The sequence below is a fragment of the Miscanthus floridulus genome, chromosome 9, assembly GCF_019320115.1.
Source record: "Miscanthus floridulus cultivar M001 chromosome 9, ASM1932011v1, whole genome shotgun sequence".
NCBI classification, from domain to species: domain Eukaryota; kingdom Viridiplantae; phylum Streptophyta; class Magnoliopsida; order Poales; family Poaceae; genus Miscanthus; species Miscanthus floridulus.
The window spans coordinates 5,232,655-5,244,684 of NC_089588.1; the positions used below are offsets into that span (position 1 = coordinate 5,232,655).

General features: G+C 45.3%; 1 protein-coding gene across 1 annotated transcript; it reads right to left on the minus strand.

The window, feature by feature from the left end:
- Positions 1–3,801: 3,801 nt before the first annotated feature.
- On the minus strand, positions 3,802–4,961 carry LOC136481225 (calmodulin-binding protein 25-like). The gene has a single exon (XM_066478580.1). The coding sequence runs from the start codon at positions 4,752–4,754 to the stop codon at positions 4,098–4,100; it is 657 nt and encodes a 218-aa protein (XP_066334677.1). The 5' UTR covers positions 4,755–4,961; the 3' UTR covers positions 3,802–4,097.
- Between the last annotated feature and the right edge of the window lie 7,069 nt (positions 4,962–12,030).

Here is a 12,030-nt window from a genome sequence, read left to right on the forward strand (position 1 = left end):
GCGACGCTCACTCCATCCGCCTGCAATCCGCAGCTAAGTTTATCCGCAGCATCATTCATTCGTTGGGTTGGGACTTTTTTAACAAAATGCCCACTCACAGGTCACGTCACAAGACAAGCAAACCAGCGTCGTTCAACTGACTTGAAGCCTGTGGGCTCAGTCATTTGAGTTTCAATCAATTCAACCCGTATTCCAGTTTGTGGATACAGCTTTAGGTCATCTTCGCTTCGCTGAAAAAAAACAAAATAAAACATTGTTCCGACTGATTTGTTGTGAGAGAAAAACACAGTTTCAGCTAAAAAAACAAACTGAAAAAACGGATTATAAGATAAGTGAATAAGGCATCAGGTGTCAATTAAACAGGGTTGGAAACAGGACGGCGCATTATCTCTACCCCTGCTATACCAGACGGGAACAACATTTTTTTCATTTTCATCCCCATGAACAGGAAAATCTCCCCATCCTCACCATTCCTTAATGGATGAAGAGGCTGTTTGGATTCTAGCCATAGCTGGCCACCACTCAGATGTGGCAAGCCACACTGTCGGGTTTATAAACCCGGGGTCTCTTATGGACCGGCTTCCCAACAAAGGCTCGGTCCAGCAAATAAAGTTACGAACAACGCGCAACTCCCGGCCCGGCCCAAATACCTAAACGACAGGTCAGAAAGACGATCCAATCTCCGTCCGGAAGGCCTGACCGAGGAGGAACGGCGCCCGCTTCCGACTCCGGCCTGCCCCTCCGACCGGAAGGCCCCAGGAACGGCGCCCGCTTCTGACTCCGGCCCGCCTCCAGACGGCCTCTCCAACCGGAAGGCTGGCCAAACACCACTTCTGACTTCGACCCGTGTCTCCGACCGGGAATGCACCGAATCCCTGCTTATAACTCTTCTCCGACTGGCGCAATCAGAGCCGACTGGGGCCAACTGACCGGGGACGCCCGCTCGGTGAGGACCAGGAAACGGACGAAGAAAGTAAGGCAGGGCACTCAAGTCAACCGCAATACCGAGGACCGTACCCTGTACACCTGCAGGACAGTACCCTGCAACCTTCCTAGCATGCCAGAACCCAAGCAGTGTTGTGGGCGTCGACATTTTCCCTACAGTATTGTGGACGCCATTAACTCCCATACCAGACAAACACGGTAAGGCTCCCCCACATGTCTCTGGACATCAACAGTGTTTTGGGCGCCAGTATTTACCATACCAGGCGAACATGGTAAAACCCCCTACATGCCTCTGGGCATCAACAGTATGGCAGGCACCGACGTCTGCCATACCAGAAGAAGACGACGCAACCTCCCACATGCATCTGACATTAAGCCTGGGCGTTCGGGTTACCCGATTTTTTCGGGTTGGGTAATTCGGGTAATTCAAAATTCGGGTAATGAAAATTGCTACCCGATATTACCCCCGAAAAAACACTACCCGCAAATTCGGGTACCCGATAATTCGGGTTCGGGTTCGGGTATTACCCGATATACCCAAATTTACAGAAAACAACAAACTACACTAAATTTTAGTAGCGATCTATACATAATTTCAGCAGCAATTTGTATAGAATTTCAATAGCAATTTGTAGAGAATAATATATTACAGTCACTCATTCAAATAGAGAGAATTATATTCTAATAAAGTGATAAGTTAAATGGTTCAGCTAACAACACATGATAAATACAAAGACAAAAACAAATCTTTGGATAGTTCGGATAGTTTGGGTACCGGGGGATATTACCCGAATTACCCAAACTAATTTCGGGTAATCAAAATCGCTATCCGAATTTGGGATCGGGTACCTCGGGTTCGGGTAATTCGGGTCCGGGTTCGGGTAATTCGGGTACGGGTAATGGGTATCGGGTATTTTGCCCAGGCTTATCTAACATTAACATTGTTATGGGCGCCTACAATCATCTTATACCCGACGGCGTGGGCAACAAGACTTAGCATACGTACACTCTCCCTCTCAACTTGTAAGGTCATCCCCTTCATCTATAAAAGGGGATGCGCTCTCTCCCAAAAGAGAGATCGACCAGTTCACTCACACACCACAACAGAACCACTGGGTTCAAACCTCAAGCACACACTCGAACACTTAGCACATAGCAGAGCTCCCGTCGCTCTCGGTCCTTCAGACCAGAGTCCGACCGGACTTCTTGCACCCCCAATTTTTTTTCCTTCCGTTTATAACCCCACAGCAAACTTCGAGCACCTAGGCTTAGGAATAAAGTCACCGACCCACTCAAATTGGACGTAGGGCACGTTGCCTGAACCAGTATAAATCCTGTGTCATTGAGTGCTAGGCCACATCCGATCACAACGTACGACAAAACTATAAATATTTACGTGTTGGTTACTTTCTGCACCGACGCACACAGCGTGGCAGAGAAAAGTAGCGCCACACTCTGGCGAAAATCCAGGAGAATCTGACGTGTCATATTCCATGGGTGCAGTGGCGGATCCAAAGGGGGGCTGGGGGGGCTCTAGCCCCCCCTAATTTCTTGATTTCAATGCTAATTACTGTAGTAAAAACTTGATTTCACCGTTAAATCTTCGTGCAAATCAACATCTCTGTTGTTTTAGCCCCCCCTTATCCCGCATCCCACATCCGCCACTGCATGGGTGCCTAACTCTCTTCGCCAACCAAACGCTGTCCAGAAAAATTGTGGTGGCGGCTCAGTGTGGCGTGGCAGGTGAAGGCCGGCAACCAAACACCCCCGAATTCCCCGCAGAAAATCCGAGATCGACTCTCCATTGCCATCTAGATCTAGTGTTGGTCCAGCTCGGGATGGATGAAGCCACGATGACGCCTATAGGGCCTGGGTGACCTGCCGGAGCCGTGTTGGCCGCTCAAGCAACCACGCATTCCGAGCCGTGGTAGGGAGTTGGAGGCAGGCTGACGGAGTTCATGGAGAGCGACGACGAGGGCCGGGGAGCCTCTTGTGCACGAGAAAAAGACACAAGGTGCACAACATGTCGAGGTATATGCATAAGCCAATAATGTATAGGGGGATACGACCCAATTTTGAGCGTACCGAGTGTGTGCAAACAAGAGGTGCTTTTTGAGGAGAGTGCTTGCATGTATGAGGAGATGTGTAGGAAACCAACAATCGCCCTTTCTACTGCAAGTGCCTCCGATAACAAGATGTACAGGCGACCAATCAGACTCGCATTATATATTGGTCAGTCATGAGAGATAACAAGGCAGGGTAGTCATCGCTAGTCGCTCGATGATGGACGATATCTCCATCTCAGAATTAGCGCCTGTATTCCAGAATGAAATATAAATCTCGTTTTTTGACGAGTCAAACAATTCCAAATTTAACTAAATACTTATATGAAAACAAGGTACTAATAACTATGATTCATAATTAGTATTACTAGATTAATTTTAGAATGTATTCTCGTAATAAACATATTTAAAGAAGATAAAATATTGATGTATTTTCTATAAACTAGTCACAAAGGATATTTGAAGATGAAAATTAGTTCTCATTATTCTTTGGGGCGGGGAAGGAAAGGACGTGCTGCTGACCCATGCTCTGTCGCTGTTTTATTCGCTTTGGCTGGCCTGCGGCCTGCCTGCCTTCATCTCGACGTATCGTAGGGTCTAAGCTAACAATAAATAAACATCATTATATATATATATATGTGTGTGTTGAGAACGATCGATTCGTTTTGGTGCTCTTGGATGGATTGGCCTAGCTGATTGGCTGAATGGCACTGTTGCAGCACCGGGTGATCAATGGTCATCAATAATGAGAATGGATGGATCACCAGTTCATCACCAGGCAGTTAAGGCCCGTTCGCTTCGCTGAAAAAAAACAAACTGAAATATTATTCTGACTGATTTGTTACCAGAGAAAAACACTGTTGCGACTAAATAAAGAAAAGAAAAGTACGGGTTATAACAAGCGAACAGGGCACATGCACCGAACGAAAATCGATTCCTATGTATAGGAGCAACAAGGAGAAGGAGATGCTTGTTCATGCATCCATCCATGGACAGACACTGTCATCATCGATCAACGGATCAACTAATCCATCTTACGTATGAGATGGATTATCTATCGCGGATCATGTTCGTGTTCATGGATGCGAGCTAGTACAAGAGTGCGTCCCACGACTCCAAGGTAGGGAAGCCAGCGCCGCCGCAATCGCTGCTGCTGTAGCCCGCTCCTCCGAGTCCGACGCTAACACCGCCACCACCGGCCCCCACATCCACCTCCGCCGCCGCCGGACGCACGGACGCGGCCGGCCCGGTCGTCCTCCGGGCGGACCCGGACCCGCCGATGCCAAGCAGGAGCGCCGACGTGTCCAGCGTCGGCAGCGCGCCTCGTGCTGCGGCGCGGTAGGGCGCCGGGCGGCAGAGGCTGCTCGCCTCGTGCGGCGGCGGCGGGGGTGCCAGCGGCGGCAGCAGGTCGTCGGCGCCCGTCACCTGATGCACCATGCGCCGGAAGCTGGTGGGGTCCGCGGTGATGTACGTGGTGGGCACCTTCCGCGACGGCCGCGGCCGGCGCCTGCTGGACGCTCGGCGGGCCGCCGCGGGGCGGAGTTGCTTCTGGTGTTGGTTGCGCTGCGGCGGGGACGGGGACGGGGATGGCGTGGTGAGGTCCGGGTCGTAGAGGACCGCCGCCTGGTGCTGGTGATGGATGGGCACGGGTACGGGTACGGCAGGGTGCCATGGCGGCGGCGAGATGGTGGAACCGGCGGAGTGGGCAGAGTCCGTGTGCGCGTCGGCGGCGGCGGCCATGAGCATCGTGCAGCAGGATCGCAGTGGAGGCAGATGAGCAGAGCAGAGCAGGCGAGACAGGGGAGGAGGGCCGCGCTGTGCGGCGGCTTATATGCAGGGGAGGTGGGGCAGCGCCCAGTCGGCCACGCCCCAGGCCAGGGGCCCACAAGAGCGGTGAGCACACGTACCTAGCAGGCGGTCCCACGATGGCAGTGAGAGAGAGGTTTGACCATGGAACTCGGAATTTTCAATAAGAAAAATGCATCTCGATTTCTCCCCGGAAAGGAAGTGCGACTGTAGTTTAGTTCGCGAAATTTGGAATTTGGGGTTACTGTAGCACCTTCGTTTTTATTTGGTAAATAGTGTCCAAACATTGACTAATTAGGCTTAAAACGTTCGTCTCGCAATTTTCCACCAAACTGTGCAATTAGTTTTTCTTTTCGTCTACATTTAATACTCCATGCACAGGCCGCAAACATTCGATGTGACAGGTACTGTAGCAACTTTTTGGAATTTGGGGGTGAACTAAACAAGACGTGAATCAATTAATTTCAAACAGAACTTTCTCAACCTGTACTAGGGCCTTGTTTAGATTGCAAATTTTTGCAATCTGGACACTGTAGTACGTTTCGTTTGTATTTGACAAACTTTGTCCGATCATGGACTAACTAGGCTCAAAAGATTCGTATTGTGATTTACAACCAAACTGTGCAATTAGTTTTTTTTTACCTACATTTAATGCTCCATGCATGCATCTAAAATTTAATGTAATAGAGAGAGTGAAAAAACTTGAAATTTTGAGGCAATCTAAACAAGGCCTAGAATCCCTGAAGCAAATATAAGTATAAAGGTCATACTTAGTAGTACTATGATGATTAATCAAAATCCACTTATCTATTCTATCTTTTATATATTTGTATTTTTTATGTAAAATCTACATATCAAAATCCACCGGCTATTATTTTAAATTTTTTATAGTTGTTAGATTTAATGTGGGCTAGGCCCATATATTATCTAATTAAATCAAATAAATTCTAAGGCTCATATATTAAATAATGTGCGCAATGTTATTTAGTCCCATACGGGATTTTGACTGAATGTTGACTCGACTTAAAGGTGCGGACTGTGTCTGTCCACATTGAGAAGGTTGAGAAATGACGAGGCGAGCCACACAAGCGTGCGCCGCTACCAGCCCCTACGCGATGCGGGACATGAAAGGTTTTGCCACTCAAATCAATTATGGGTACGAGTTTCTGAGTTACGGAAGTTTCTCCTCCTAATAAGCAAAATAATGAGAAGAGTGAATTATGGGAGTTTCTAAGTTACGAGAGTTTCTGCTCCTAATAAGGGAAATAATGAGAAGAGTGATGGGAGTTTCATGAGTTTCTGCGCCTAATGAGGTAGAGTTACGGGAGTTTCTGCTCCTAATAAGGAAAATAATGAGAAGAGTGAATTATGCGAGTTTTTGAGTTACGAGAGTTTCTGCTCCTAATATGAGAAATACTGAGAAGAGTGATGGGAGTGTTAGGAGTTTCTGCTCCTAATGAGGTAGAAAGGCTCATTTCAACATTTGTCTCTCGACCCAACGCACAAACACATCCACTCCTTCTGCTGCATCCAAGGCTTCCCCATCCCGGTTCCTACGAGCACAGGAATAGGGAGAGCAGTCCTCCGAAACCGAGTCGTCTACGAGTTCATCTGCCATCAGGTTTTTGAGGAGCGATCACGCGACTGCTCGATCGATCCACGACCTACGACTTCATCTTCTTCCCAGTGTTCGTGACGGCGGCGGCAGTTCAGCACTACAACCTCTCTGCACTGCATCGAGCCGGACGACTACACCAATAGACGCTATGTCGACTAGCGCAACCGGCTCTAGTGTCGCTGGGTATGTTCTAATTCATCCCTTATCTTCAGCGATTAAAATCATGATTATTAGTATCATCTACATGTCCATGTCACTTAGATCACACGTGCACATATATGAGGCCACAAACGTGTTCTTAATCTTTTTCTGGATTAAATTAATACTGAAATTGCCTAAATTTCTAACAATCCAAAAACCTGATAGGCATTTTTCTCTAGTCGGCTTTGCGAGTATGATGAAACCAAATATTTTTTAGGGCACTCATTACAAGAGGTGGCGGTAGAGGTGCATTCTATGGTTGACTGCTATGCACTGCTATTTTGTTGTTGAACCTAGGGCTGTTGGGCCGCATACTCCTGAGGAGGAGCGTGCGTTCCAACATGCTGATACTACGTTCAAGGCTACAATTCTGAGCGTGCTAGGAGACTCCATAATGGATGCATATGTGCCGCTACAAACTGGTAAAGAGATGTGGAATGCACTTGATGACTGTTCTGTAGTAGAACAAGCTCATGAGATACAAACACTAGCAAAAGAGCTCGAAATTTTTTGTTGTGTATTAATAGATAAGTTTGTGGCAGGCTGTATCATTGCAAAGCTACTACAGGCTTGGATGGATTTTGCTATTTCTTTGAAACATAAGAGACAGGAGTTTGGCATTGGCGACCTCATTGGCTCTTTGCATGTTAAAGAGAAGGCGAGAGCAAAGGATGTCCGTGGAAACAAAATTGTTGAGGGAGGTTCCAGTGCCTATGTGGTGCAGAAAAATCCTCAAAATTCTCGCAAGAAGAAATTCTAGTAAGAACTCAAACAAAAGAACACAACATCTTTTAAGAAGAAGAAGAACAAGAACAAGAAAAAGGGAAATTGTTTCACATGTGGTAAGCCAGGGCATTATGCTAAGGATTGCCTGGATGGCAAGTGGAAGCCCAAGAAGAAATCTGCAAACAGGATTGAAGCAGATGGAGGAACATCGGGGTATGGTAATTTATTACCTACAGTTCTTTCAGTTTTTCATTCACCTGATTGGTGGGTGGATACAGGAGCTAATATTCATATAAGTGTTGATATTTTTTGTTTTCTTCTTATCAGGTTGGGCAGACTTCCTCCTTGTTGATGGAGAACGGGGCGCGTGCGGCTATACGTGGTGTTGGTACGATCTAAAGCTTACTTCGAAAAAGGTCATGCAGCTAAAGAACGTGTAGCATGTTCCCTCAATAAGGAAGAATTTAAATAGTGGTTCTCTATTATGTCATGATGGCTATAAACTTTTATTTGAGTCGAATAAGTGTATACTTTTTAAGTATGGGACATTTGTGGGAAAAGGCTACGAGGGCGGAGGCTTGTTCCGCTTGTCTTTAACTGATGCATGTGTTCATTCTGTGAACCATGTGAGCCAGGATAATGAGACAAATGTTTGGCATTCGCGTTTATATCATATTAATTTTGGTTGTATGACTTGCTTAGCTAGCTTAAATTTAATCTCGAAATTTGATTTGGTCAAAGGTTTTAAATGCCATGTATGTGTTGAATCTAAACAACCTCGCAAGCCTCACAAGGCAGCTGCGGCAAGAGACTTAGCACCATTAGAACGAATCATTCCGATCTATGCGAAATGAATGACAAGTTGACCAAAGGTGGCAAAAGGTATTTCATGACGATTATAGATGATTGTACTAGATTTTACCATGTGTATTTACTGAAATCAAAAGATGAAGCGTTGCATTATTTTAAGATCTATAAAGATGAAGTAGAAAACCAACTAGAGAAGAACATCAAACTGTTGCGGACTCATCGCGGGGGAGAATATTTCTCAAATGGTTTTTCTGAGTTTTGCGCGGAGCATGGGATCATTCATGAGAGGACACCGCCAAACTCACCACAACCCAATGGGATTATAGAGAGAGAACCGCATTCTAACTAAGTTAGTTAACGCCATGTTAGAGACAGCAGGACTATCTAAGGAATGGTGGGGTGAGGCAATATTGACAGCATGTCATGTCCTGAATAGAGTGCCCACTAAAAACAAAGAAATTACGTCATTTGAGGAATAGGAGAAGAAGAGATTAAATCTCTCTTACCTGTGAACATAGGGTTGTTTGGCAAAGGTGAATGTGCCAATTAATAAGAAACGAAAGCTTGGGCCCAAAATCGTTGATTATGTCTTTTTTGGATATGCTATTCACAGCATGGGTTATAGATTTTTAATAATAAATTCTAGAGTGCCTGATATGAATGTTGGTACTATCATGGAATCTAGAGATGCTACATTTTTTAGAATGAGTTTTCTATAAAAATACACCTAGCACTTCTAGTCATGAGTCTATTTCATTTCATGAGACGAATGAACTAGTAATACACGCTGATGTTGAAACCCATGTGGAAAAACATGAGGAGCATAATAATATAGTCACTCGAAAGAGTAAGAGACAGAGAACTGCATGTCTTTTGATGAAGACTATGTTATATACCTCGTGGATGACACTCCTAAAACCATAGAAGAGGCATATTCATCTCTTGATGCTAACTTATGGAAGGAAGCTGTTCAGAATGAGATAAACTCTATAATGTCTAATGAAACTTGGGAGGTTGTTGATCGTCCTTACGGGTGTAAACCTGTGGGATATAAATGGGTGTTCAAGAAAAAGTTTAGGCCTGATGGTACTATTGAGAAATAAAAGGCGAGGCTTGTAGCAAAGGGCTATACACAGAAAGAGGGTGAAGATTATTTTGATACTTATTCACCAGTTGCCTGTCTAACGACTATGCGAGTGCTACTTTCCTTGGCTACCTCACATGGTCTTCTCGTTCATCAGATGGATGTTAAGACAACTTTCTTGAATGGAGAGCTTGAGGAAGAGATCTATATAGATCAGCCGAATGGATTTGTAGCAAAGGGGCAAGAGGGAAAGGTGTGTAAGTTATTGAAATCTTTGCATGGTCTAAAACAAGCTCCTAAGCAGTGGCATGAGAAGTTCAACAGAACTCTGACATCAGCCGGCTTTGTTGTCAATGAAGCTGATAAATGTGTATATTATCGGTGTGCTGGAGGAGAAGGTGTGATCTTGTGCTTATATGTGGATGGTATACTAATTTTTTGAAATAATATTAATGTGATCAAGGAAGTGAAAGACTTCTTGTCAAGTAACTTTGAAATGAAGGATTTGGGAGAAGCTGATGTTATTCTTAACATAAAGCTACTCAGAGAAGGAAATGGTGGGGTAACTCTTGTGCAATCCCACTATGTGAAAAAGGTGTTGAGTCAATTTGGATATAGTGACTGTACACCTGCTCCAACTCCTTATGACCCAAGTATGCTATTAAGAAAAAATCGTAGAATAGCACAGGATCAATTGAGATATTCTCAAGGTATTGGCTCTCTTATGTATTTAGCTAGTGCAACGAAGTCTGACATCTCATTTGTTGTGAGCAAACTCAGCCGATTTGTTTCAAATCCGTGGGGTGATCACTAGCGTGCTCTTGAGATGGTACTGCGCTATCTAAAATGGACTATGAGCTATGGGATTCACTATACCAGGTATCCGAGGGTACTAGAGGGTTATTGTGATGCAAATTGGATATCTGATGCTGATGAAATTTACGCCACAAGTGGATATGTGTTCTCACTTGGAGGTGGCGATGTTTCATGAAAGTCTTGCAAGCATACCGTCTTAACGAGGCCAACAATTAAAGCAGAACTCACAGCACTAGATATTGCCTCAATTGAGGCTAAGTGGCTTCGTGAACTCCTTATGGATTTACCGGTGGTCAAAAACCAATACCTGCTATTTCCATGAACTGTGATAATCAGACATTGATAATCAAAGTGAACAGTTCTAGGGATAACATGAAGTCTACAAGGCATGTTAAGAGGCGGTTAAAATCTGTTAGAAAACTAAGAAACTCCAGAGTAATAGCGTTGCACTATGTCCATACATCTAAGAATCTGACAGATCAGTTTACAAAGGGACTATCACGCAATGTGATAGATGGTGTATCGAGGGAGATGGGCTTGAGACCCACTCGAAGTCATTCCATAGTGGTAACCTATCCTATGTGATCAGAGGTCCCGTGAAGTATGATGGTGAAACAAGCTAGTGGTTGACTGATGGAGAGATCCCTTATAATAAGGTCCAAATCATTTGAGATGCACGTTTCTCCTATGCTCTATGGCAGGTTGGTTTATACCTTAATGTGATCCGAGTGGCTTATTTAAGTAGGAATGTTGTCCTACAAAACATCCTAGAAAGAACACACCTATATGAGTTTGACTACTAGTCATAGTCTATGAGATGTGGGTAGTCTCTAGATACTCATGAAAGGCCTCGAAGTGTGACTTATATGCTTCAACCAGAGGGGATGCTTGTAGCAGCCTAGTACCAGAAAAGAACTTTGGTGAAACTCACTTCACACAAAACTGTCAATTCAAGGCATAGCCCATTGTTCAGTTTTGACTGAATGTAACCTTTGTTCTATACGGATGTTCAACTTAACAGTCTCCGTTGAAACTCTGGTATATCAAAGAATAGTGGATTGAAGATTATTTAACATGTGTCCTAAAATTTGGTGGGGATTGTTAGATTTAATGTGGGCCAGGACCATATATTATCTAATTAAATCAAATAAATTCTAAGGTCCATATTAAATAATGTGCACAATGTTATTTAGTCCCATACGGGATTTTGACTGAATATTGACTCGACTTAAATGTGCGGACTGTGTCTGTCCACATTGAGAAGGTTGAGAAAAGATGAGGCGGGCCACACATGCGCGCGCCGCTACCGGCCCTGACGCGACGCGGTGCGGGACATGAAAGGTTTTGCCACTCAAATCAATTATGGGCAGGAGTTATGGGAGTTTCTGAGTTACGGGAGTTTCTGCTCGTGATGACGGGAGTTTCTGCCCCTGATAAGGAAAATAATGAGAAGAGTGATAGGAGTTTCAGGAGTTTCTGCCCCTAATAAGGAAAGTTATGAGGGGAGTTACGGGAGTTTACCGTAACATGCGTCTCCTCTCCTCCTGTGGCGTCAGTCTCCTCTCCTCCCTCCCGTGGTGTCCCCTTCCCTTCTGAGGCTGGCTCATGCGTCCTTTGGCTTGTTTGGCTGCAAGATAAATAGAAAGGCTCATTTCAACATTCGTCTCTCTCGATCCAACGCACAAACACATCCACTCCTTCTGCTGCATCCAAGGCTTCCCCATCCTAGTTCCTACGAGCACGAAAATAGGGAGAGCAGGCCTCCAAAATCGATTCGTCTACGAGTTCGTCTGCTTGGGTGAAGGGCGGCCATCAGGTTTTTGGGGAGCGGTCACACTACTGCCCGATCGATCCATGACCTATGACTTCATCTTCTTCCTGGCATTTGTGATGGCGGCGGGAGTTCGGCACTGCAACCTCTCTGCACTGCATCGAGCGGGACGACTACACCAACATACGCT

Excerpts from the sequence above, each read along its gene's own strand:
- LOC136481225 (XM_066478580.1), bottom strand. The coding sequence starts at position 4,754 with ATGCTCATGGCCGCCGCCGCCGACGCGCACACGGACTCTGCCCACTCC.